The sequence below is a fragment of the Pantherophis guttatus genome, chromosome 2, assembly GCF_059756535.1.
Source record: "Pantherophis guttatus breed Tessera chromosome 2, ASM5975653v1, whole genome shotgun sequence".
Classification (NCBI taxonomy): domain Eukaryota; kingdom Metazoa; phylum Chordata; class Lepidosauria; order Squamata; family Colubridae; genus Pantherophis; species Pantherophis guttatus.
In genome coordinates, this window is record NC_142064.1 from 208,007,896 (window position 1) to 208,032,784 (window position 24,889).

Here is a 24,889-nt window from a genome sequence, read left to right on the forward strand (position 1 = left end):
AGAACAAGAAAGACCCAGGTTTAAGCATACTTTCAGCCAACGTTCACTAAGTGCTTTTGGCCAAGCACTATTCTCAACCCAACCTACAGGACTGGGTAGGTTGTGTGTGAGGAAACATTGGAACAGGAAACTTTGTGTGTGCAGTCTTCAGCTTCTTTAGCTTCTTATATTAAAAGGAAGGAAAGGAAGGAAGGAAGGAAAGAAGGAAGGAAGGAAGGAAGGAAGGAAGGAAGGAAGGAAGGAAGGAAGGAAGGAAGGAAGGAAGACTATGACCATGCTCAAGACCAGTTTATACATGGTGGATAATGAGTCGGCTCCAAGCTTCATTAGAAGAAATAAATTATCTAGATCCATTCATTGTGGATTTAGCCTAAGGTCTGACATAGTAACAAGATGATTTAACTCTTGATTTCTGTTGGGTGAAATAAGGAGATAGTATGTTTGATTTCACCATTCATAACTTTTGATACTGTTAATCTTGCTGGACCTTCTTTGTGAGATGAAGCTGAAGATTCAGTGATGTAGCAGTTCCGCTTGTATTGCAGGTTATTTCTGCTCAGCCTGGTGGCACGTGAGCTCTGCAAGCTTTCACCCTTCTCCTTTTTAAAATCTACTGAGCGAAATTAGCTAAGTGCCTTGAAAAAGATGTCCTCAGTATCAGAATGACACATAGTTCTATTTCTTTTTGGCACCCAAACCTCTGACTAAACTTTGAAATAAGCTGGATGACAATCCATACTGTGAAATTGAATCGTGAAGTTCAAAGGCACTGTGGATAGTCTTAGATCATCCTTTAGATCTTCTTAGAGCATCTTTTATAAGCTTGAGCTGGTTTTTCACTCATGGTTTTCCTGAGAAGGACGCCTGTTTATGATACACATGCTCTGGTAAACACTCCACACCGTTGGATGGATTGCTCTGTTTGGTTAAGTTGACATGTAAACAGTTTCCTGTATTATAATTATCAATTAGAAGTATGCGCTGATTTATAAATAAAATGACATATTGCTTTTACTTATTATTATTACATTTATAAACATAAGACCAGCCCTACTATATATCAAGTCAAGGCCCATCTTACTCCAGCATTTTGTTCTTCATAATGGCCAAAGGCTCACAAACATGAAATAGAAACAAAATGGACGTTGCTTACCTGAACGTCCCTTCTAAGCGCGCTGCTGGAGAATCCAAAAGCGAGGGTTATTCATCAGTTCAGTAGTCAGCACTGAACAACAAGACACCTCCAGCCACGGCTGCCGTGCTGGCAGGTACACTTATCAGCCCCAGCTCGCCATAGTAGAGCTTCAAGGGGCACAGAAAAAGGCGCAGGGAAGCCCCTGCGTGGCTGCAACACTGTTGCCGGGCAGAAACTAGCGTCGGAAATCAATCTGCGGCTGCGCAGCTCCTTCCCGGGCAAAAACTGAGCTACAGGCTTACCATGCATGCAGAAGCCTGTTGCCGGGAAGAATTTGGCCAGAAGAGGAGAAAACATGCTCCGCCATTATGGCGGCCCCGTTCCACAAGCATTAGATCGAAAGCGCCGGCATCGGCTTTAGCGACGATTTGCTTCTTCCCCCACAGCACAATAGGTGTGTAGCTGCTCAAAAGCAGCCCTCGCACCAGAAACAAGCAATCTGGAAGAGTTTACCACTGAGAGCAGGGCAGGGACTCTAAAGCGGCAATTTATGTTTTAAAAATACTCGAGTTTGCCGCTGAGAGCAGGGCAGGGACTCATTATCTGCCCCAACACACACGATGGACAAATTAATCAAGAAGAAGGTACCCTGGCAAGGCCGAGCTTCTTATTAAGGGACAAATAGATATGGCCAGACAGGATAGAGGCCATAAGACTTACCCAGCCATTGATAATGAGGAACAGAAGGAAAAAATTTGTTATTAATCCCAATAATTCGAAGGTATCCAAATCTAATCTGAAATCAAGGTCAAATCCAATCCAAGTTCAAATATGAGAATCCAAAAGCGAAGAATTTATTCAAAAAGTTCAGACACCAGACAGAAGCAAAAAAACAAGTCTGATTAACTGACTGAGTGAATAAAAACTGACCCTCTGACGTACAAAGGAGGTGTGTCTACAGAAATTTAAAGACACATACACTCAGTGCTGACTACTGAACTGATGAATAACCCTCGCTTTTGGATTCTCCAAGCAGCGCACTGGAGAACTCCTTTTTACTGTTATTCACATGGAACAGGTAAATTATATTCTGTCTTTTTCCTTTGCAGTCGGTGTTGTATATGAGAAGGGTTTCTCTTCATTTTTTCCCCACAGTAATCAGTAGGTTAGCTTGTGAGAGCCAGTTTGGTCTAGTGGTAAAAGCAACAGGCTAGAAACCAGGAGACTTTGAGTTCTAGTCCTGTTTTAGGCATGAAAACTGGCTGGGTGACTTTGGACCAGTCCCTCTCTCAGCCCGCGATGTCAGGCTCAGGTCAGTCAAAAAAAGGTTAGGTTGAGAAAATGTTTCTGGGCTGCTGTTCAATGAAATCTGTGGCTCAGTTATGACTTCAACCCGGTCCTTCCAGTCCAATACTGCATGATATATTACATTCACTTTTTTTCTAAGCTATGGGTGCTAAACTTGATCGCATCTCGTGACATCACATGACGTATCACAACTTTTTTGCCTTTGTGGAGCTGGAGTGAGGGTGGCCTATGCGTGATGCATCTGGTCCATGGGCCGCCAGTTTGACACCCGTATTCTAAGCAAAGTAATTTGGTTGCTTATTTGCAATTGTCTCCCATTCAAAGTGTTGATGCTTACCTTAAAAGCAGAGGTAGAAAACTTGTTCGGCATTGTACCACCTTCCCCTTTTTTGTCAATGAAATTTGGCAACAAGCCATAGAAAAATCAGTGGTGACACAATTTCCTACTGGAAATTTGGTGAGAAACATAAATGAGGGGAGGATGCATTAAGCTTTTGAATAGGTCAAAACATACCTAAAACAGAACATCATCATCATCATCCAAAACCAATCTCCCTCAGAAAATGGTGGAACTCTACAAAATTGTCCATTTCGATTTTGCAAGGTGTTAATGCCTTGCTTTCCTTCACTCTTGAATCATCAAGCACAGTATTTAAAGGATGCTCCCAACCGCAAAATAAAATAAAATAAAAATAATCCAACCCTTCAAAATGCCTGATGAAGCATACCTTCCTATAACAATCTATACAATAATTCCTCAGAAGAGACTTCTTGTAACATTGTACGTGAAGTGATTAATGAAAGAAATGATGACAACAAAGCATTTCTGCTGGAACTGAAATGGAGCATTGGTGCCACCTACATGTCAGATAAATGAATATTTCATCAATCTATTTTTAGGGCCAGATTTCTAAAGAGAAGAAGATGCCAAGTTTACCGAGCTTGTTTCTGCAAAGATAGAGTTAGCAAATAGTTGCTGATTGTCAGCTCTTTTGAAAAACTTTATTTTCTTTCATGCTTACAACAGGAACTGAGCTACTTTAGGCAGGTTTCAGGGATATCTTTAGGCAGGTGCATATCTCTGCAATTTTGAGAAGTGATTGTGGGCATTTTCCCCGAAGTAACTGCAGTAGAAGGGCTAATTCACAAAAGTGTTGCTATGGGAGGCAAAACCAGTCAGAAAATACCCATTTACCATTTACTCCATTGTCTTCTAAACTTGACCAAATGTTCCTTCTCATGCAATGTATCTTTGTTCTTTTTTTTCCTCAGGAAATTGACCCACTTTCTAACAAAATATTGGGGTACAGAACAGATGCTTTTTTTAAGAAAGTTTATGGGGCCCTACATAGCTTCTTACAAGTAATTTTGGAGAAGAAAGACTGCTCAGATGATGCCTTCTTTACACTACTTTGCTGTAAATATGACTATTTAATTTTATTCAGTTACTCTAAATAAAATTAAAGCCAAATGGAAGTTCTTGGTGCATGTGTAGTGCATGAGCTCAGATTATGGTTATAGAAAATTTGGGCCCTTCATTTCATTTGAAGAAACTGTGCATAAGAGTAACAGAAGGATCCTTGTGACTGTAGATACTTTTTTTCTCCTCCTCCTCTATTTCTCTTTGCTTGTTTGATGTTTTATGTATTCTCTTTTAACCATTGAAATATCATTTTATAAATCCGAGGCATATTGCTTAGGTCAAGTATAGCTGTTGCCTCCATCTGTAACCTTTTGCATGAGCCAAGTGGGTCATGAAAGACTGCTTTGAAACTTGATACATGGAAAGTGTATTCATAATAATTGCAAGCTAAGGACGGGAGATGGGAATATACACTGGAACAGGCAAGAAATATAAGCCGTGATGAGAAGAAATTACAAATATTTTCTCACTTGAATGTCATAGCTCAACCTCAGAATCCAAGAACAATCCCAGGTTGGAAAATAGGACTGGAGAAACTCCTGATTGTATTTTTCGGGGAACTTCTGCCAGTCAGTTTTGACTGAGAAATAAATTCTCTCGATTTCAGGGGAAGGCAGCTTCCTATGTTTTTGACTTCCAAACACACTTTTTACAAAAGTGGCCTTGGCTGGGGGTATCCATTTGCATTTGCATTTGCATCAGAAAGCATACCTGGTTATTTCAATGTAGGTAAATCAGCACCGTAACATGAGGTTGTAGAATCTAGTTATAGGTTCTAGTTAAACAGGTTAACTGTTTATGAACCAGAGTTTCATTGTGTCTTGTGAAAAGTCCAGGATGAATTGTTTCCTTTGATTTTGTTTGTGCATATTTCCAGGCAGCTCATGGTAACTGGAAGGTAAAGCATTTTTAAAGATTTTTTTTAATGCAGCCCTCACAGAGATCAAGCTTTGGTTCTGCAAAGCAGGGTTTATTGTTACATCCTCCCATAATAACCTTCAGGTGAAAGCACCAACCACCTCTTGACATAGAGGGTTCACGTGCTAAGTGAACCATTTGGTGATATCTCCTAATTTTAAGCAATCTCCACCTATTGATTTTTGTTCATTGGGGAGAATAAAGATGAGACTAGCTTAAAGGTTCTTAATTCAAATCCTACTGCTACATTTGTCTGGCCAGATTTCAGCCTCTGTTAAATCACATCTTCCCCTATCATTATTTTTCTTCATTTTAGCAGATTATCCTCATTGTGAGAGGTTCAGAGCAAAACAAAACACACCCACTCACAGACACACACACCCTCAAACAAAGCCATTTGCATTGTACTTTCAAAGTTGTACCAGCTACTTCAAGAGAATAAAGTGCTATCAAGCTGCAAAGTGCTTTTACGGAGCCAAACACCCTTGACACAAAAATATAGGTAAAATAACACTTCAGAGATGCTTTGTTTTGTTTTGTTTTGTTTGTTTTGTTTTGTTTTGTTTTGTTTTGTTTTGTTCTGTTCTGTTCTGTTCTGTTTTGCAGTGGTCTTAGCAGTCATCTCATGATCTGTTTTTTAAGTTAATTATCTCTGGCCTTTACTCAACATGTGAGGACCACCTGTCAGATGCAGCATTATGATCATCTAATAGCCAATGGCGGTATAATTTTTTTCAAATTGCACACTAACTGTCACTCATCTCACATGGACCCTAGTTCTTAAGCATCAAGGAAAGCTTACTAGCTTTTGTTAATACTTCAACTTTGGGGATTTAATCTAAGTTATAAATTTGTTCACACTGACTGACTATTATCATTCTATGGCAGAAAGAGGAAAAAATATAAAAACTTGTGAGAAATCCTCTTCACTTAATGATTGCTGCTAAATAATATGCCAAGTCATATTGACCCCGCAGTGCCTGTATATATCATAGAATCTAAGGCACTCAAGACCAGTAAAATAGAAATAAAAGTGCTCTTGGACTGATGTCTAGCAATTTTGAATCTTTAGGATAGAATTCTAGCAAGGTAGACTGTATCTTTGTACTATATATTCTGGTGCAATTTAATAAAGTAGGAATTAATCAGAGCACAAAGAGGATCCAGAAATGACATTTTGGTTTCAATCTTCAGCTTCCAAAAGTTCCTTGCTTCCAAAAAGGAGCCTTGGTGGCGCAGCAGACTAAACTGCTGTTAAAGTAGCACTTAGCTGCCAGCAGCCTGCATTTACTGCGAGTTCAATTCTCACCAGGCTCAAGGTTGACTCAGCCTTCCATCCTTTCGAGGTAGGTAAAATGAGGACCCGGTTTGTGGGGGCAATAAGCTGACTTTGTATAAAATAGAACACTGCTCGGGGGCGGGGCGGGGCAAAAAGCCCTACTGAGCATGTATATACAAAAGTATGAAGGCTATTGCTTAATGCATTGTAAGCCGCCCCGAGTCTCCGGAGAAGGGCGGCATATAAATCAAACTAATAAATAAATAAATAAAAATGAAAGTCCTACTGAATTAAGTAACTTCAGATGCATGTGCCTTTTGTTATATGTATACTTTGGTTTTAACTTTGCCTACATTCTTTTTCTAGATGGAAACCCCTAATCTGGCTCTCAAATCTTGGATTTTCAATCACAGACACAAAGATCCACATACAGGAAAAGGTTTCATGTTTTCTTTATTATTGTTTTAAAAGATTTGTTTCATTTCCAAATATAGATCTAATTTCTACATGTAATTTAAAACTGTTCTAGAAATAGGCTCTTTCAGACAAGTTCTCCCATTGTTTTATAACTTGGAACACAGAGACAAAAGGAACAGAGATACAGAGAGAAGGTAAGATTGATGTCACGCCTGCGCCATCTCTGGGGGAAAGCAGACACATCCAGTGTTCTTTGGGTAAAGGTTTTGTCCTCTTTCTTCAGAAGTGCATTTCCGTGTTGTATATCTTATGACACATAAGTCATGTTCATACAACATGCTGAACCTGGTTATTGCATTAACTAGCTTTCAGGGTTTTGCACAGATCGCACCGTAACTGAACCAGTTGCCTGGGTTTGCATAACACTCAAGTCACAAAAACCAAAAGCCCAAGGTTAATGCTAACCAAGCTATGCTATGCCTTTAAATCCTTAATTTATCTGCTTAAGCATGTTGTGCAATGTACACAGTGACTGAGATACTGATGTTTAACCTACGTTGAGCGAGGCAGCACAATTTGCTTACTGTTTGCACACTAGAAGGGCAGATATAGGCTACCCCTTCCGAAACTTCTGTGGGTTTGGAAATGAAAAGAAAGGAGAAAGAGCCCTTGAGATTTCACATGATTGCTTGCATCAATCAATGCACCTCTTTATTTTATTTTTTTCTCTTCCATTTCTACCCAGTCACTTTGCTGATAACAGTAGGTCTTTTAGCCCTCAATTGGTGCAGACATCCCAAACAACCAATCTTTGTCTCATTGCAAACAAACATTGGAACCTTATCTCTAGCTCGAGTCTAAGTTAAAGAAAATAAATAAATATTAAAATACATAAAAGACAGTTAATGTTGCCTAACATTGAGAATGACCTGAAGAGGTTAAACAAATGGTCAATTGGCAACAGGGACTAATAAGTAACTAGTAACCTTTTAGGAGTACCTAGCATGCCACAAGAATGGTCTCTTGGAAATTAAGCCATTGGGCTGCCACATTTCTTTTGCTCCTTCCTTGCAGTTTTCAGATTTTCAAGATTCTTTACTTTATCCTACTAACGATAAAGATTTTTCCAGAAACCCAAGCTGTTGTTTTCATAGTTTGCCTACCTCGCAGGGCTCGATATTAATCTTGAAAGCCCACTAAAACAATTCCCTGGTTCAATTTACAACTAGCATAATTAAGGTGGAATTTATGCTGTGTCACTATCTCATGTTTCCCCATTCCACCCTCTCTTCTGGTTTGAGAAGCATCCATCACATGATGCTTCTGTGAGACAGCAGTTACATAAGGCAATGCAGCTAAATTATCGATCTTCTGTTATTTTCCATCAATATCAGAAATCAGCCAGAAGTTTCAAGCTGACTTCCATCCTGTTTGGGCTTAAGAAGCAGATCATATAAAACAACTTAAGCCAAATGTTTGTAACTGCAAATGTAGTCTTTTCTCATCATGGCTCTTGTAACTGGACACCAAGCTTTAGAAACAGCTCCTACTACCCTGAGTTTCACACTGGTAGTAAGTTTTCTCTAGCTCAGACAAGATTTCTGGGTTCCAAACCCTCTTTAATGAGGACATAACATATGTACACTATACATAGTTAGTGAGTGCAACAACAAATACATTAAAAAAGATCTACTCTTATATACATTATTTATAAAAAGCAAATTGACCAGCCACCACCCCAATACAAAAATACATGTTTCTTATTATTTGCATTATAGTTATTAATCCCTAGAAATAATTACTGATTGACTTAAAAATTAGTTTAAACAACAATCCAACCATAAAATTCATAGGATACAATATATAAACGAATGAGGCTTTTTAAAAATGATTTTTGTAAGGTTGGGCGGAAGGTTGAAGATGATAAACATAGACGGAAAACGTAAAATATGACTGAGATTGAACTAAATAATTCAGAACTCCATATGCAGTCTGGACTCTGGATGAATATGGGGATTATTTTTTGTTCTTCTCTTCAGATCACATTCTTAGACAGTCAATTGAAAATGAGTTTCAGCTATTTGAAGGAAATCTATTTGTTTAGGATCACAGGTGTGATTCACCTGCTCTTTTTTGTTGTTGTTACATGGAAATAATGCAGAAGAGATTTAGTGTTTAGTGCAGGTCTTGCTGCACCAACTTCAGTGTAGAAATAATTACTCCACTATTCAAATGTCACCAAGAACAATTGGACTTTGGGAATTTGCTAATGCGAGGGCAGGAGCAGGGAAGAATTGTTGTCCATGTCCTCAGCTGGACTTAGACCAGGATTTCAGAGTGAAAATAGCTTGTTCCTGATGCAACATTAATTTATTCTGAAGATTTGACTTGCTTAGTTATATCCCTCAAGTTCAGTTTTCAATGTATCCCATTTTGGAACATTTTTGTGTATGAATCAGTCTTTGAGATAATTAAAAGAAGAATAAAGTCACTAGCTTTCCAAGGTGCAAATTATTGGAAGCTGCAAGAGTCACAAGCTACGGCAGAGGGCAGTAAAGCTTCAACTAGTGCCTTTTATGTACTGTGACGCTAGAACTGACAAGCCACTTCAATGTGTCACATTAACTGAGTGAATGCTACAGTCCAACATAGTTTTGTGACACATAGTTATCCCCCACCCTGCAATCCTGTTCCAGTTACTCCAGGGATGGCAGAAACATTATTGCTGAAAGTGCGCAAAAAGTGGATGTGCATAGAAAGTGAGGGATTTTGGTACTGTACCCCATACAGGGCCTACATGAAGTGCTGCTGTGCATAGGTAATAGCAGAAGAAAGCTACAGTCCTTTCAGTGCCAAAGTGTTCTAACACAAGAGGTCCAGTGTTTTCTATCTCAGGCATTCCTTCAAGCACCTTATTTCAGTCTGAGATTGTATTCCCAGAAACACAGCTATCTGATTAAGCTTAGCTGCATATCCGAACATCTGACATGGAATGGAAAGCTGAGGCACCTGCTCTGAGATATCTATTCCATCATTGTGGTACATGTATAAACACAATTCTCCATGAATTTGTACACTATAGGAGAGCGCTTACATTTTGAAAATACGATGCAGGAATGCTGAGTTTCTTGATCCAATATAGATCAATATTGGGAGGAAAAGTGCTGCTACTGACTAAGTTCTGAAATGTTCTGCATGCTGTGATCAGATTTGTACAATACAAAAAGCATGTTTTTGTAATCAGGGCAGAAAGTGCATCTTTAAAACCTCGACCAGAGTTTGATTTGAATTGCTAGCTATAGGGCAACAGGGAAGAAATGTATTCCATTTCATTTGCTTATTTTTGTTAATGGATAGTTCATTGCTTCCTATAAAACCAGAGGAACTACTTTTGTCTGATTAATGTTGAAAGGTATGAAAAATGTTCTTCAGGATTATGACAGAAGGGTAGGACAATTTTGCAAATATCATTATCAGCTTCTTGTTGCATAATAAGGATTATATATCAGGGCTAAGTACTAAATATAATATACATTCAGACTAGAGATGACTGTTTATACCTGGGAACCATCAGAGTACCCCTAAAGCTTCAAAATATTTTCACAAGTTGCCGATGCAGCACTACAACTAGCCTCATGATCATCATTCAAATCTTCTCAGAAAGAACCTATTGCATTTTTGTTCCCCTGTTGCAAGGACTAGGCTCTAGTTACAATGTAAAACAGGTATTAATAACAGGGAGGAAAAATTGAATTTTCCAGTCTTGGAATGTTATATCAGTTTTGATTACCATGTTTTTCATTAAAGTTTTCCAGAGTTTAGACATTCTAAAATCATCTTAGCTTCATAAAATCCTGCTTGCTATATGTCATCCATTGTTTAGATGACATATTTTTTCTGTTCAAGACCTTATAATTTCATGTTTTAAATCACGGATGAATCCTGAAAGCTAGCCTTCCCATATATGATGTCATCTAAAAGTTTTAGGATTGCAACTCCCAGAATTCCCCAGCCAGTGTGGTCCATTTATGTAGCATCAAGGGACAAATAATGTTTTAACGTAAGAGTCCAATTAACATAGAATCTTAAAACTGTGATTATTGCTTCCCAATGGAACAAACAAACAGAAGTTAGGTTTTGAAGACATGAACAATAGGACCAACTAAAGCTCGGTTCCATATAAGAAGAGAGAGCTACATTGCCCAATTTCCAGTGCCATCATCTCTTCTCTGCTTCAAATACCCTCAGGATAATTCAGAACATGTAAATGGATCCTTGGAAACCAGTCCAAATCTTCACCCCATCACAACTGGTAGTTCAGAGGGCCTGTAGTTTCCCAATATGTCCCCATTAACCTGCCTCCCACTCTAAGTCTTACAACTACCTAAAAAGTGGCAAGGAGTTCATTGCAGAGGGCAGACAAGGAAACCGAACCAATGTCAGGGAGAGAGAAAAAAGTCAGGCCTGCCAAATGACATTTGAGGAGGATTAAGGATCTGTAGTTGGAGCTGGGATTGTGACCAATAAGATCTTTTTTAAAAAAGGAAATAATATTTTTTCTTTCTTAAACCCCTTCAAGCTTTAAAAAGCCTTCGCTTTTCATTCTGTAGCCTCAGTGTAATATTCATATAATATAAAGCTTGGCCCAAGTCAACCATTCAGTAGTGAGCATCAAGTGAGAGCCCTACATCCAAGTTATTTAGCACAGTTGCTCCATTTTCTTCTGGTCCTGCTGACTTCTGAGTCCCCTCAGTGTAGGCCAGCTGGACTGGACATATAGAACTGAAGATATACTGTGTATCATAGCAGCCTCCCCTCCCTTTCCCTTGAAATGGGCTTATTTTTCCAGTTTATGTGCTCATTTAGACTACTGTTAGCCTGGCCGATCCCAGACTTTGAGAGAAAATCAAATGCCCAGAGAAAGTAAGAGATTGGCTTCTGGTCTAGTCCAGCCTGCAGCACTTCTGGCTCAGTGAGAGTGTGAGGATTTCATACTGGAATAGCACCCGTGGCCCAGAATGTAACCAGGGATGAAAAAATGATACAGTACTAACACAGGGCAGGGGCAGGAAATGGATCGAAGCCAGTTGAGTTTCCCAAGGCTTTGTTGTGCATCACGGGACTCCAAATGTCGCCTAGTGGCTGCCTCCACTCTTTAGGCCACCTGACATCCAGTCGATGATGATGAAGCTGAGGCTCATGATCATGAAGAGCACCCCGAGGCACGCAAAGAGGGATGCCTGCAGGGAGAAGAGATAGGAGGGAAGGAGAGTGTCACTTGCGGAAAGGAACCCCCAAATGGTGGAAGCAGAAGCACATGAATGTGTGTTGCTCTCCTCTCCCAACAACTGGAGCAAGGAGAATAATCTAGACATCCAAAGTTGAGAGCGGGCTTTAAATTGTGCCAGTTGTAGTGCAATAGAAATGGGTTGGCAACTGATTCATAACAAAGCATGCTCCTACAACTGTATATTTCTATACTTCACATGTTCCCTCCCCCCACCCTCCAAAAATGTATCACGCAACCTTTATGGCTGAGTAGCACTGCAGCTAGGGAGGAAAGACTCATGCCTTCCTTGAAAATTGTGGTTCTGCTCCAGACCAGCTCTTTTCTTAATATCTTTTGAATAAAGATATATTGCACATCCCCATATGGCACAAATGATGATGACATTGATATTTATAATGATAAATTATAAACCATGCATTCAGTTTGAAATCCAAAAACTGCGATAACTTCCATAGATAATATGCAGGACATGCAGGGCACGTTCTCCTTACCCCCTGCCAAAAAAATACTGCTTGGAAATACTAAGTTTCACTATCAGGTGGATTCTCTAAAGCAGAAAACCATTTTTTCTCATCCAATAATCCATCCCTTGGGACTCTTCATGAATAACTGAAGTAGCCAAAGTGGACTGTTAGAGATTACATACCAGGATCTTGGGAGGGGATTTCATAGATTCCTTGTCCTTGGGTATGATCCGGATGTAGAATATTGCTGGGAAGATGAATATCAGGCAAGGAGCTGAGGTGGCACCTGGGAGAGTCCAACAGAGAACAGGTTTAGGATCTTCAGAAAATGAAACACCCTGGGCTTCACTTTTCTTCACTAATATATTTTTGGGAAAACATAACAAGCTCTGACAACAGGAACTCCAGCCTTGCCCCTCATCCCTGGCAGAGTCCAGAACAACTATTGATTTTCCTCCAAGGATACTGTTTGAGTTAAAAATCAGCAAGGAAAAAAAGCAACCGATGAGTGGCTAGGAGTAAAAACAACAAAGAAGAGCCCTTTGGAATTACATGGCAAACAAAGAGGTTTAATAAGATGGCCTTGATCCTGGAAAAACAGAACACCGAGGCACCAGCTCAAGGAGTCCCATGGATGCTCTCAAAGAAGTATGGAATAATTATTGACCTAATGCAATTTCTATTATTAGGAGCTTGTTTATTTAGGGAAGAACTTTGACTCTCCCTTGTGTTTTAGAAATACTTCTCAGAAACATTTTTCAAAATATAAATGATTTTATCCATATCCATAAACAATACCCATAATGGATATTTTGCCAAAATGCAGAATCCATATTACATAGCGGTAATAGTTTGACATCAGTAATTTTCTTATATATCTTTCATCCCTTCCCTTCCCTTCCCTCTTTATTTTATTTTATTTATTTTATTTCCTGTCACTCTCTTTCGCACTTTCTTTTGCTTTTTGCATTTCTTTTCTTTTTTTCTTTTTGATATTAGTTTGTATTATCTTTTATTGTTAAAATCCTTAATAAAAAGTATCTATTTAAAACAAAAAGATTCCTAGAATGCAAGACTTACCAATTAAGCCAAAGATTCCCAAGATGGAGGGAGCAAAAATAACAAGCAAATTAATAGATGTCAGTAGAAGAAAAGCAATGATAATGTGTCGAATCCAGCTGAAATCCTTGTCTGGAAAAAGCATCTGCTGGATTGCACGGCGCACCTGAAGAAAAACAACGTAGTCAGGTCAGTGGTGATATCCAATTTTTTTACTACTGGTTCTGAGGGCGTGGCTTGGTGGGCGTGGCAGCGGAAGGATACTGCAAAATCTCCATTCCCACCCCGCTCCAGGGGAAGGATACTGCAAAATCCCCATTCCCTCCCCACTCCTGGGGTAAGGATATTGCAAAATCTCCATTCCCACCCCACTCTGAGGCCAGCCAGAGGTGGTATTTGCCGGTTCTCCGAACTACTCAAAATTTCCGTTACCAGTTCCCCAAAACCTGTCAGAACCTGCTGGATTTTACCCCTGAGTTAGGTTCACCTTTTAGAAACATGGCAGAGTTCTTCACTGCACATATTTTAGGTCTGTCTTGACTCCTGTACCACTTTATCACAGCTACTTGAATTTATCCTTTTGCCCAATAGAATGGACTTCTAATCTAATGGCTTAATTTTTTTACTTCAGTTCCCATTTCTAATTTGGTGGACTATAACAGCTATCACTATAACTCAACCTTAATCATCTACCAGTGCTTAGATCTTGTATACTATTCTCCCCTGCTTGTATCTATTGCAGCGGTGCTATAGTTTTGAACAATAGGGGTACTTTGGTACTCAACAGCTTTGAAACTCATTGAATTTGGTACTCCAACACATTTTAATGTGAAAAATTTATCCCGATACTCATCGTTTATTTGGTACACAACTCACAAGCTAGAACTTGTTGGTGTTGGCTGCCTTGTGACTTACTACGTTATTCCTTATGGGAAAATTTTGTTTGTTACTCTTCATTTTTGGTACACATTGAGCCTGTCGGAACCAATTAAAATTAACCAAGGCACCACTGTAAACCACAATGACTTTAATGGTTTACAGCCTAAGCGGTCTTGATTTTTATTCTTCTTTCAGTTACAAAAAATAGACATCAAGAATTCATGTAAGATAGGAGTTAAATTTTAGATCGAGATTCCAGTTTAAAAAACACATAGACACACACAACACAAAATCACATTTAATCTCCTTTTGTCAGTTTTCTGACAGCGGAACTCACCGGGAAGAGAACAATGGGCACTGTTAGTGTCACAGCAATCAACACAGCTACTCGCACACACAAGATCAGCACATCAAGTGAGTCTACTCTGCTGTAGGTGTGAAGCAGCTCTGATTCTACCTGCCCTGTAGGAGACAGCCAAGAACAGAATAGCAGCATTGATCAGGCTAAATATATAACAAGGACTTCCTTTGTACAGCACTCCCAAAATGTTTTTTTAAAAAAATATAATTGAAGACTGTAGAGGTGTTTGTTGTTCCTAGAGGCTGCAATCATATGGCTGGTGGCATGGGCAACTTTGTAAAATGCTAATTACAGTTTTCTCAAATGAACATGTAAGTCATTATATTGCACAACAAGGGAAATTTGATGTACTATTATGTCTTTGTACAGGATACAATGCAAGGATTCAGCATTCTTCTTTGGAGGTTCTCTAATGAAATGCATGAGACAGGCCAGTCCAAAGCACAGCTGAGAACACAAGCTTTGCAAAATGTGAAAAGATTGCTACTGTTGGTGCTTTATAGTTCATTAGTGAGTTGAGCATCCAAAGAACATGTAGCTGCCTGCAACTGCATTCCAATGGTTAGTTCTTTCTTTCTTTTTATTTTATTATTCATATTTCTATGCCGCCCACTCTCCGAGGACTCTGGGCGGCTTACACCAAAGACAGTATACTAAATAGCATATTGCCCCCAACAATCTGGGTCCTCATTTTACCCACCTCGGAAGGATGGAAGGCTGAGTCAACCTTGAGCCGGTGAGATTTGATCCGCTGATCTGCTGAACTAGTAGTCAGCTGAAGTAGCTGCAGTACTGCACTCTAACCACTGCGCCACCTCGGCTCAGTTCTTGAGGGAAGAAGGCTATAGCTTTAAAAAGACAGTACTTTCTGCCCTGAGTATCTGCCTTTCCTTCATTTAATTAGGAAGCACAGAACATGGGATAGATTGCAAACTTTCTGTTGGCTTGAAGGCCATCCAAGTCTTTGTAAGACATACTCCAAAATTGGCAAGAGAGGGATTTAAGAGATCAAATGGATGCCTGAAATCTCTACCAGGCTTAATATATATCCTCACAACCCTCCTCCCCTCAAAATGTAAAAAGATCCAAATTCTGGGAGTCACAAAAGGGATACTGATCGGCTGAATGTGATCTCAGGACATACATAAACTCCTAGGGCAATAGAAAGGAACTTACCATAAAATGTGAGATAACCAAATAGGGCAGCCAGGAAGTACATAACATACATGACTGTGATGGAAATGTTGGAGATACACTGCATCTTCTTCTTGGTTGGGCTAAAAGACATACAAAAGCTCAATGAGAAGCATTTAACTTAGGCTAATCATGAAGTGGTTTTAATTTATTAAAAGCAGTGCACTGTTATCATTTGAATTTCTTTTTCACCTTGCTATTATTTAAACATACAAATGATTGATGAAACTCAATTTTGTATTTTTTTTTAAATCCCTGAACATTCTTCCTGTGAGTTCATATTACATGATAAGTCACAGGAGTTTAGATGGCATGTATATCACCTGTCTATTATTGGGGGGGGACAACATTTGATGAAAATCCCGAGAAACACTAAATGATTTTTAAATTAAAATGAACCTCAGTTGCGCAACCTATGCTATGAAATTCTAGTGGAAAACTATAGCGCTGATCCCCAATCAACTGGGAATTCTACAGTTCTAACAGACCACAAAATACAAGCTCCCCTCTTGACTAATCAGGTCTCTTTATGCATTTGTGAACAGATATTTGTCCTCCTGCCTACTGAGAATCAACGTTCTGGAATGGCAGAAAATTTGCTCAACAGAACCAGCCACTTTGGCCTTTTGTACTTGACATGGAAGGAAGCTGTCCAGAATTTGCTACAGGCAATGTGCAGGAAATGTGTGCGTGCATGAGGAAGAAAAAGAACGAATGTCCTAAAACATCATCTTTATATTCCTCCTCTAAATTCAGTCATCTGACGCCTATGCTGTTTCTTCAATTTGCAACACTACTTCGGTGATGTCAACAGTGAGGTATTATTAACATATGTACATACTTACTTTTTCAACTCAGTGTAGATAGGAAGGACTTCAGGATGACACACAAAAGCAAATGCCATGATAGGGATGGTGTAGGCTGTCTGCAAAATTAAAAGAGCAAAGAGATGTTGGGGAAATGTCAGAGAAGCTTCTGCCTGCAAGAGTGATGCTGTTTTAAGCTCTCAGCTATACCCATGCAAAGAGATTGCACACCCAAAAAGTGTTAACAAAGATTAGCAGGGAATAAATGAAGTGGAGACAAATTCTTAACAGAATTGTGATTCCCAGAAACTCAGGTCCCTGAACCCCAATCTAGATGTGTTATTGTGGCCATTCTTCCAATCATCGCATCAGACAGGAGTAACCACTAAAGCAGTGGCCCACTATAGGGCTGTGGCCCATTCAGAACTGAGCCACAGAAGCAGTGGGTGAGCATACATGTGCACACAGATCCACTTGTGCGAACAGTGGGTACACGTGCCTGCTGCTTGTGCAAATGGAGCTGCACACACATGTGTGTTTGCCCACCACTCGTGTAGAACCAACCTCTCCCCCACCTCTGTCACCAGTCCACAAAGCCGGAAAACTTGGAGACCACTGCACTAAAGGATGATTATGCCACTTCAGTCCTGAGCTTTTTACAGGTTTCCCTTTAGATCTTTACCTATTTTATATTCCATCTCTTTCATTCCTCATTGTTACCTTGGTTTTTATCCTCAAAACTGTTTCTCTACTTTTGTAAGCTTCCTCTTTGCTTTCCTCTTCTTTTTTAACTCTTCTGTCCCAAAATCACTTTTTCACTCTTTCGTCAACCATCATAGTTACATTTATTCCTACTCTTTCCACCTATCTATTAATTTCTTTCTTTCTCCTTTTACCACTATTCCTCTATAGTTTAGATCAACATATCCCCCCTGCAGTTAGCATGGTCATCTATAGAAGATTGGTTTAAATTATTTGTATCATGTTGGCTCTAGAACAGGGTGTCAAACTCAAAGCCCGTGGGCCAGATCTGGCCCACAGGATGCTTAGATCTGGCCCATGTCTGCTCTGCAAACAGCAAAGGACCAGCCTGCAGTGTCTCTGCCAGCAAAAACAGAGCTCGGGAGGACCATGCACGGCCCTCCCAGGCTCCAGTTTTGGCCACGGCGGCCTCCTGCACCCTCTGCCAGTGAAAACGGAGCTTGGGTGGGCCACATGTGGCCCTCCCAAGGTCTGTTTTCATGGCAGAGGGCTGCAGGAGGCCATCGCAGCCCAAAATGGAGCCTTGATGGAGTAATGTCGAGCTGGCCACGCCCCCCGAGGTCAAACCCTGATGCAGCTCTCAATGAAATTGAGTTTGACACCTCTGCTCTAGAACAACCATTAACATTTAATAATAAAAGGCCAGCAATACAGTAAACATCTGATACAATTAACAGTGTGTGATAATTATTCTCTAATTTGGACATTTCCTGAAATTTAGGCCAAAACTCCTATCCACAATCAGCATTACCACTGCTGAAAATTCACACATTTGGATGGCACCTAGGTTGGAGAATGATATATATTATTAATTACTGCTGGTATCCTCACAAATTCACTCATCTGACCTGAGACTTGAGCGTGAACAAACTTGAAGAGCAAATATCTTCCTCTGTGGCCTGCATAGTAGTGTGTTCATTTTGATAGCTGCTTGTGCTAACCAAGGTGTAATTCAGGTTGCCTGTGTTGTTGATCTGGTCAGGAAGTGGACAAGGAATCTGGAACTTTTTGTAAATGACCTGAGGAGGAAATTAAACTTCATAAATTCTCATCTGAGGAGGAAATAAAACTTCATAGGTCCCAATGTTTGTTCTTCTATAGAACCTGGTTCTTCCTCTGAGTTTTAGCCCAGAACATGGGAAGAACCCATACAAAACTAAAGTTCTTGATTGAGATATGTGAGAGTTGGTCTTTGTTAATTTTGTTCTTATTGTTATTTCTGTTATCCCATTGTCCTATTTTTGTTTTTATCCTGTTCTGAACATTTATTATACTTTTTTACCCCAATTTTAATTCTGTGTTTTCAAGTTTCTGCAAAATCCCCCAAATGGTGTCCAAACCAATCCACGGTAGGAAGATGACAGGCACTAGGTAGCATTATATTCCGGTTACATTATTATTAATATAAAAAGGTGAGCATATTTCTGATTGGTTGAACGGAGATGGAATAGAACTAGAAATGATGTCTATGGAGAGTCTCAATCATCCAGGTCATGCTTGTCCCAAAGGTGCTTTTCCAAAAGGCAACTGGACTTTCTTGATTTTTTTCATTGAAAACATTTCACTTCTCATCCAAGAAGCTTCATGCTTTTCCAAAAGGCAGCTGGGCATTTCTTGTTTTTGTTTTTGAAAACATTTCGCTTTAAGAAGAACCTGAAGAAGCTTCTTGGCCACCTCTTACAATTCTGTTTAGCTATTCTGGGGATGGCTGCAGTAGATCATGTGGGCCAGTCAGAGAAGTCCAGTACAAAAGTGCACATAGCAGAGTGATAATATGTTAATACTAGAAACACGATGCCTTCCTATCTTATGTATTCCAATCTCTCATTCCCTTGTCACAGGCCTTACTAACTAAAGTTCATAGGAGTTAAAAAGAAACCTGGAAGGGATCCATTTGCCTATTGCTGCTATAACTTTATTTAAGAATCCTGAGAACTACACTTTCCACTGAAATACCCACATTCATAGTCGCACATCTTTGTATTAGTAAAACTTAATAACTGAGTTCTAAACATTGTACATACTTTCCTAATTCATATTTCTCAAAACTTGTGATTTTGAAATCCACTTTATGATTTGATTTGAATGATTTGACTTTAATACAAAGAAAGCAGCATAAATATACAGCTTAAGCTTGTATGTTCTGGGTAAATATTATTGTTTTAAAAGATACTGTTTTTCTTTATAAAATAAACTTAAAACAGATCTTAGAAAAGTCAATGAAACACAACAAAACTATTCAAATTCCATGTTGAGAAACAGTTGCTGAATTCATTCACTTTTATTAAAAAAAAACCAGGGTAAAATAATACAAATTAAAATCAGGGAGACAGAACATTAACCACGCCAAACCCCACTGAGTAGCTTGCCTGAGGCATCAGGCAAAAAGTAAATTAAATGTCTCCACGTAGGAGGTATCACAGTGGAACTTCATACCCTGCACCAGCATGAAGCTTGTAAAACATGCTAAACTTAGGCAGCATGATATGTCACCAATGTATATCATAAAAGAGATTTACTTATATAGCTTCCTAAATACATTTTACCATAATGCCATCAGATTGCAACTTTTTAAAACAAGAAGTAAGTAGCACAAATACTCCGGTGATAATTGCACTACCACTATTTTTTGCCAGAGATCACAGCTATGATTATTTATAGGACTGGAGTGTTAGAAAAAAAAATCAAGCTAGCAAGCCCTTTGGGATTGTCCTTATTATAATCCAGGGCAAAATTTACAATTTGATTGGGTATAAATATCTTCAATGCAGCAGTTCGTGTAGGAGTAACTAGTTGATTTAAGCTACTGATAAAGGAAAGTATTTGTAGCTCAGGGTTGAAATAAAATGTCCTCTGAGCTGGATTGTTTTCTTCCTGACATTTCATTACCCAAACTAGGCAACATCATGATGTTTCCTCATTTGGGTAATGAAACATCTGCAAAAAAACAATCAAGTTCAGAGAATACCAAGCACCCCTGATTTAAACTAAGAACCACTTCTCACTTGAAAATGTATGATAGCTTGAAGAAGAGTAAAAAATACTCCCTTCTCAAAGATTGGTAGGCACTTTGAAATTGTATTTTATTCGTATGCATGCTAACATCCCTATGAGGGCTCTGGCACTACTTCCTGTCTTCTCCTGTTGTCCCTCACAATGATACAAAGCTTCTTCTCCCAGAAATAGATCAGTGTTTCTGACAAGGGAGTGAGAATGTAGCGATGCATCATTGCAAAGGCTGGAGGCAAATTGCTTGCGAGCTATTTACTGTGACAGTCCGCACTTGAGAAAGTAGCACTGTCCAATTTTAGCAATATCAGGAAATACAAAATCCCCCTCCATGGCCCGATGACCCAAAAGGAAAAAGATTTAGGACCAGATTCAGAGGCTCGATACATCTGGTTTGATGGAGTTAGAATCTAGCAGAAATAATTACATGCAAGTAAAGATGCTTTCATAGAGAATCAATACCCTGAAGTATTGCTCCCTTAGAAGCTAGGATAAAATACCTCTCCTAAGAACCCTCTTTTAAAATTTGATTCCGTTTATTTAATCTGGATCTTCTTCAAGATGCAATTGGCACCAAGCATACTTTTCCTTCCCTGACTCTCTCCTATTTTATCTTTACGAGATCCTTGTAAAACAGATTAGGCTGAGATGTACTAGAATTTTTGTAAACAAACAAATGAATAAGCAAAGCTCTTAAATATTTTTTTAAACTAGGAAAAAGGAAAGACCCCAAATAAATCCTTGAAAATGTCCAACCATGAAAGATGTTTCGTTAAGATTTTCAGGTAATGTATCTTAGACAAGTCATGGTAACAGAGCTATCAAATTTCCTCAGTCTTTGTGATGTCTTAGCTACAGCTCTTATTATCTCTAGCCATAGGTTGGGGCTGATTAAAAGTTGTAATCCAAAACATCAACACTGTTGTATTGAAAAGACTTGCATTAAAATTTCAATGGAACTCTCAACCTCAGAATAACTTTCTCTTAATCTAACCCTTCCCATCAAGTTGCTATGTGAATAAAGGACAAAGGGAAATGTATTTGCCACTCTTAAAAGATGGACAAGATAGAAATATATGTACAGGTAATCCTTGCTTAACAGCTACTCGTTCAGCAACCATTACAACTTATGATAGTGCTGAACTAATAGTACTTATGACTGATCTCATAGTTGTGGCAGTGCCCCTATATTCACGTGATTGTAATCCAGGTCCTTAGCAACCAATTCACAATTATGATGTTGCAGCATCCCATGTTCACATGATCACCAAATGCAAACTTCACCACCAGCTTTTGACAAACAAAGTCAATGGAGAAGCTGGCTGGAGGTCACCAATGCTGACCATATGACATTATGCTTAATGACAATATAGGATTCACTTAATAACAGCAACCAGAAGTGCTGGAACTGCTGTTGCTAAGCAGCACAGTCATCTAAAGTTGTGCTTTATAACCTTACAAGTCCTGTTGTTAAGTGAGAACTACCTATAGTTGCTAATTAAAATTTCAGTTTTATGCTCATTTTTTTGCAAGTAGATCATTAACTTAATGGATCAAACTTCTGAATAGACATGAACAGCTCTGTATCATAAATACATTTTACATAGAGTTAAAAAAATACTTTATAAACCATCATCATTCAAACTCACCGAAATAAGGAAGAAGACCATGCAGCTGAGAGAAAACCCACTGGCATAGCCAAGATAACCTGGAACAAGAGAAAACAAAACATTGCAAGGGATCTGTAAAGTAATTTGTAGGTTTCCCTGTTGTGCTAAATTTCTATCTCTCTTTCTGTCATTCTTTCATTATTATTGTTTATAAGAAGATCTAGCTATCAGAAAGTTTTGAAGCACGTGCTCCTGAAAGTAAGGAAGAGTGCTTTGGTTTTCCACTTTGCCAAGTCCAAGATTGTTCAGTTCTAAATAGCATATTTTTTGGACTATAAGACGCTCCGGACTATAAGACGCACCTAGCTTTTGGGGAGGAAAACAAGAAAAAAAAATCTGCCTCTGCCTCCCAGCAATTTGCCTCCTTGCAGCAAACAGCAAACAGCCTTGTCAACTTCACAGCACAGCCTGATTTAGCATGAACAATTGATTGGCGGTTGGATCTGCCTCCCGGAATACCTATATAGCCCATCTGCTGTTCCAGGCTGTGGGGATATCCACCACCCATCGCCACTGTTACCTTTTGATGCCTCCACGCACCCCATTTTCGGCCTCCACATGTCCCATTTTTGGCCTCCGAGCGCCCATTTTCGGCCTCCGCATGTTCCATTTTCAGCCTGTTCCAGGTGACGGTGATTGCTGCCGCCGCCTATCCCCGCTATCTGGAATGGGCCGAAAACGGGATGCGCAGAGGCCGAAAATGGGGCCAAAAATGGGGTGCGCGGAGGAAGTGATAGGCGGTAGCGGCAATCCCCGCAGCCTGGAACAGCTGATTGGCGGTATTCCAGGATGCAGATCCAACCGCCAATCAGCTGCTCATGCTAAATCAGGCTGTGCTGAAGCTGACCAGGTAGTTTGCTATTTGCTGGAAGAAGGCAAATTGCTGGGAAGCAGAGGTTGAAGGGTGGGGGCCATTGGGTGGGCGGAGCTTTGGCAATATTCACTCTATAAGACGCACAGACATTTCCACCCACTTTTGGGGAGGAGTGCATCTTATAGATTGAAAAGTACGGTAATACTTTAATTTTCAGTAGTAAATAGCATGAAGAGGAGCATTTCAGTGGATGTGATATTGGGGTAATTCTCATGCTTTTTAGAAACACTTGGCAAAACAAAAGCCCTTGTTCACGTATACTCAACAATACCTATGCTGCTTTTTGTACTAATTCCATCTTTCGCCACAGAGTCATTAAGTATGGGACAGTCAAAGTGTTTATCATCCTCATAAATGAGAGTTAAGGAACTTAAGTAAACCTTACCAAGTTGTTTCATGAGGGCCAGAGGAAGGATAATGGTGATACTGACCAGGATTACTAGGTAATTTCCATTCATATACCAATCCCTGAAATGACACAAAGTTACATCGTTTGTAGCCACTTGATCTTTGAGTACCGTGAGCTTTCTCTCCAAACTAAATGCAGCCAAAGCAAAAAAGCGGACAGGTAGAACAGTTAATACTATTAAATCCTACTAATGCATTAAACACAACTAATATGTATGGATACACAGAATGTATCCTCACTGTCACATTAAAACACTTATGTAGCATATCTTGGTGGTGGGGAGAGACTGAAGTTCTTGGGGGGGGGGTCACATGATCCCCTTGTGCTGTAGGCTCTTTTGTAGAATCATACAACAGGATTAAATCTCTCTATGACTAGTAGACAATGGCTGCAAATACTCTGAGACAGTAGTCTTCCTATATGGATCTAATAAATCAGACCACTCTTTTAATTAGAACAAAATTACCAACATCAGCTCCTTAAATTTAGGCTGAGTTTTGCCAGCATAGCTTGGAGAAACAGGACTGACTCTTGAATCTTTAACACACTATATGGAACTCAGCCACTGAATCATGGCACTTCCTATATTTTTGAGAATTCTGTTCATCTGTCTGTCTGTCCATCCATCTATCCATCCCTCCATCCATCCACCTCTCTCTCTCTCTTTGTCTCTCTTCCCATTTAACTTGAGCACTTGAAAGTTTAATCCAAATCTAAGGAAACCTTACCAAGTTTCCTTCCAAAGAGAGATCTACAGCAAGGCCTAGTCTAAAAGCACACGAGGAAAGGCTGTTTAGCATTTCAGTACCTCACATATTTTTCCATGACGCTAAGAAGAAAAGGAAAAATTATAAACCAGGAAACTAGAATTAAGCATGACTCATGTAATATTTAAAGACAGATACATCTGGGTATGAGCAGGCTTAATTTTCATAATCCAACAAAGAACACTATTTTTGGAAGGCAATTTTATATTAACTATTTTATTTTATGGGAAAAGCTTCGGGATTAAAAAGAGTGGGTGTGGAAACTCATAAAGAAATGAGAGGCATTTCAAGCAAGCAGGGACAAATATTTAAGAAGTGGGAGAGGGGACTGGTTATAAGAATTTCAGAATATAAAGAAATCCTTGCCCTGAATCAGGATATGACAGACTCCGAAGTCCCCTGAAAATAAGCCCAGGTCTTTAGTCTTGAATGGCATTGTAAGATGCAGGTTAGAAGGCAGAACTGCAGCTCCTTCAGTCTTGGGCCATGCAAAGACCTCTCATAACAAGAAGCAGTCCAAGAGGAACCAAGGCAAGCTCTAAAAGGAGGTAGATCTTGTCCCCAGTTTACTCTTACAGCCAGTTCAGGTTGAGTTCCAGAAACTGATCATATAGACCTCAAAAGCTGAATCACCACCTATTTTGCCCATTTCCTCAGAAGTTAAACTCTGGCTGTTCTTCCATTCTAAAAGTTTGATCTTTAGCCTGCTTTTTAGATTGGCTGCAATTAAAGGTCACCTGGCACAACTTTTCTCCAAGTACATGCCGATACCTCTGATGATCTTGTGGTATTCAGCTCTGCAACTAGGGACAGTCCAAATCCAGCCAAAGATATACCTGTTTCAGAATTACACCCCTTACGCAAT

At 39.5% G+C, this 24,889-nt stretch overlaps 1 protein-coding gene and 1 long non-coding RNA gene across 10 annotated transcripts in view; one reads left to right on the forward strand and one right to left on the reverse strand.

Moving 5' to 3' along the window:
- Positions 1-24,889, forward strand: part of LOC117679132 (uncharacterized) — a 75,032-nt gene that overhangs the window by 30,992 nt on the left and 19,151 nt on the right. For 4 of the 8 annotated variants that reach the window (XR_015732620.1, XR_015732622.1, XR_015732621.1 and 1 more), the window contains 4 exons: positions 3,716-3,860; positions 6,430-13,482; positions 14,903-15,094; positions 16,273-16,545. This is a non-coding gene — a long non-coding RNA (uncharacterized LOC117679132). Of the gene's footprint in view, positions 1-3,715; positions 3,861-5,423; positions 6,131-6,429; positions 13,483-14,902; positions 15,095-16,272; positions 16,546-21,018; positions 21,090-24,889 lie in introns of those variants that run through there. The other 4 variants (XR_015732625.1, XR_015732624.1, XR_015732623.1 and 1 more) reach the window with 3 other exon arrangements.
- Positions 6,500-24,889, reverse strand: part of SLC38A3 (solute carrier family 38 member 3) — a 68,605-nt gene continuing 50,215 nt past the window's right edge. For both annotated transcript variants that reach the window (XM_034440755.3, XM_087887684.1), the window contains exons 8-16: positions 23,234-23,316; positions 21,954-22,012; positions 18,144-18,314; positions 16,573-16,652; positions 15,710-15,810; positions 14,510-14,634; positions 13,315-13,459; positions 12,417-12,520; positions 6,500-11,720 (exon numbers count right to left, since the gene is read on the reverse strand). In XM_034440755.3, coding sequence (XP_034296646.2) covers positions 11,616-11,720; positions 12,417-12,520; positions 13,315-13,459; positions 14,510-14,634; positions 15,710-15,810; positions 16,573-16,652; positions 18,144-18,314; positions 21,954-22,012; positions 23,234-23,316 — 973 coding nt within the window. In that variant the 3' untranslated portion in view covers positions 6,500-11,615. The remainder of the gene's footprint in view (positions 11,721-12,416; positions 12,521-13,314; positions 13,460-14,509; positions 14,635-15,709; positions 15,811-16,572; positions 16,653-18,143; positions 18,315-21,953; positions 22,013-23,233; positions 23,317-24,889) is intronic.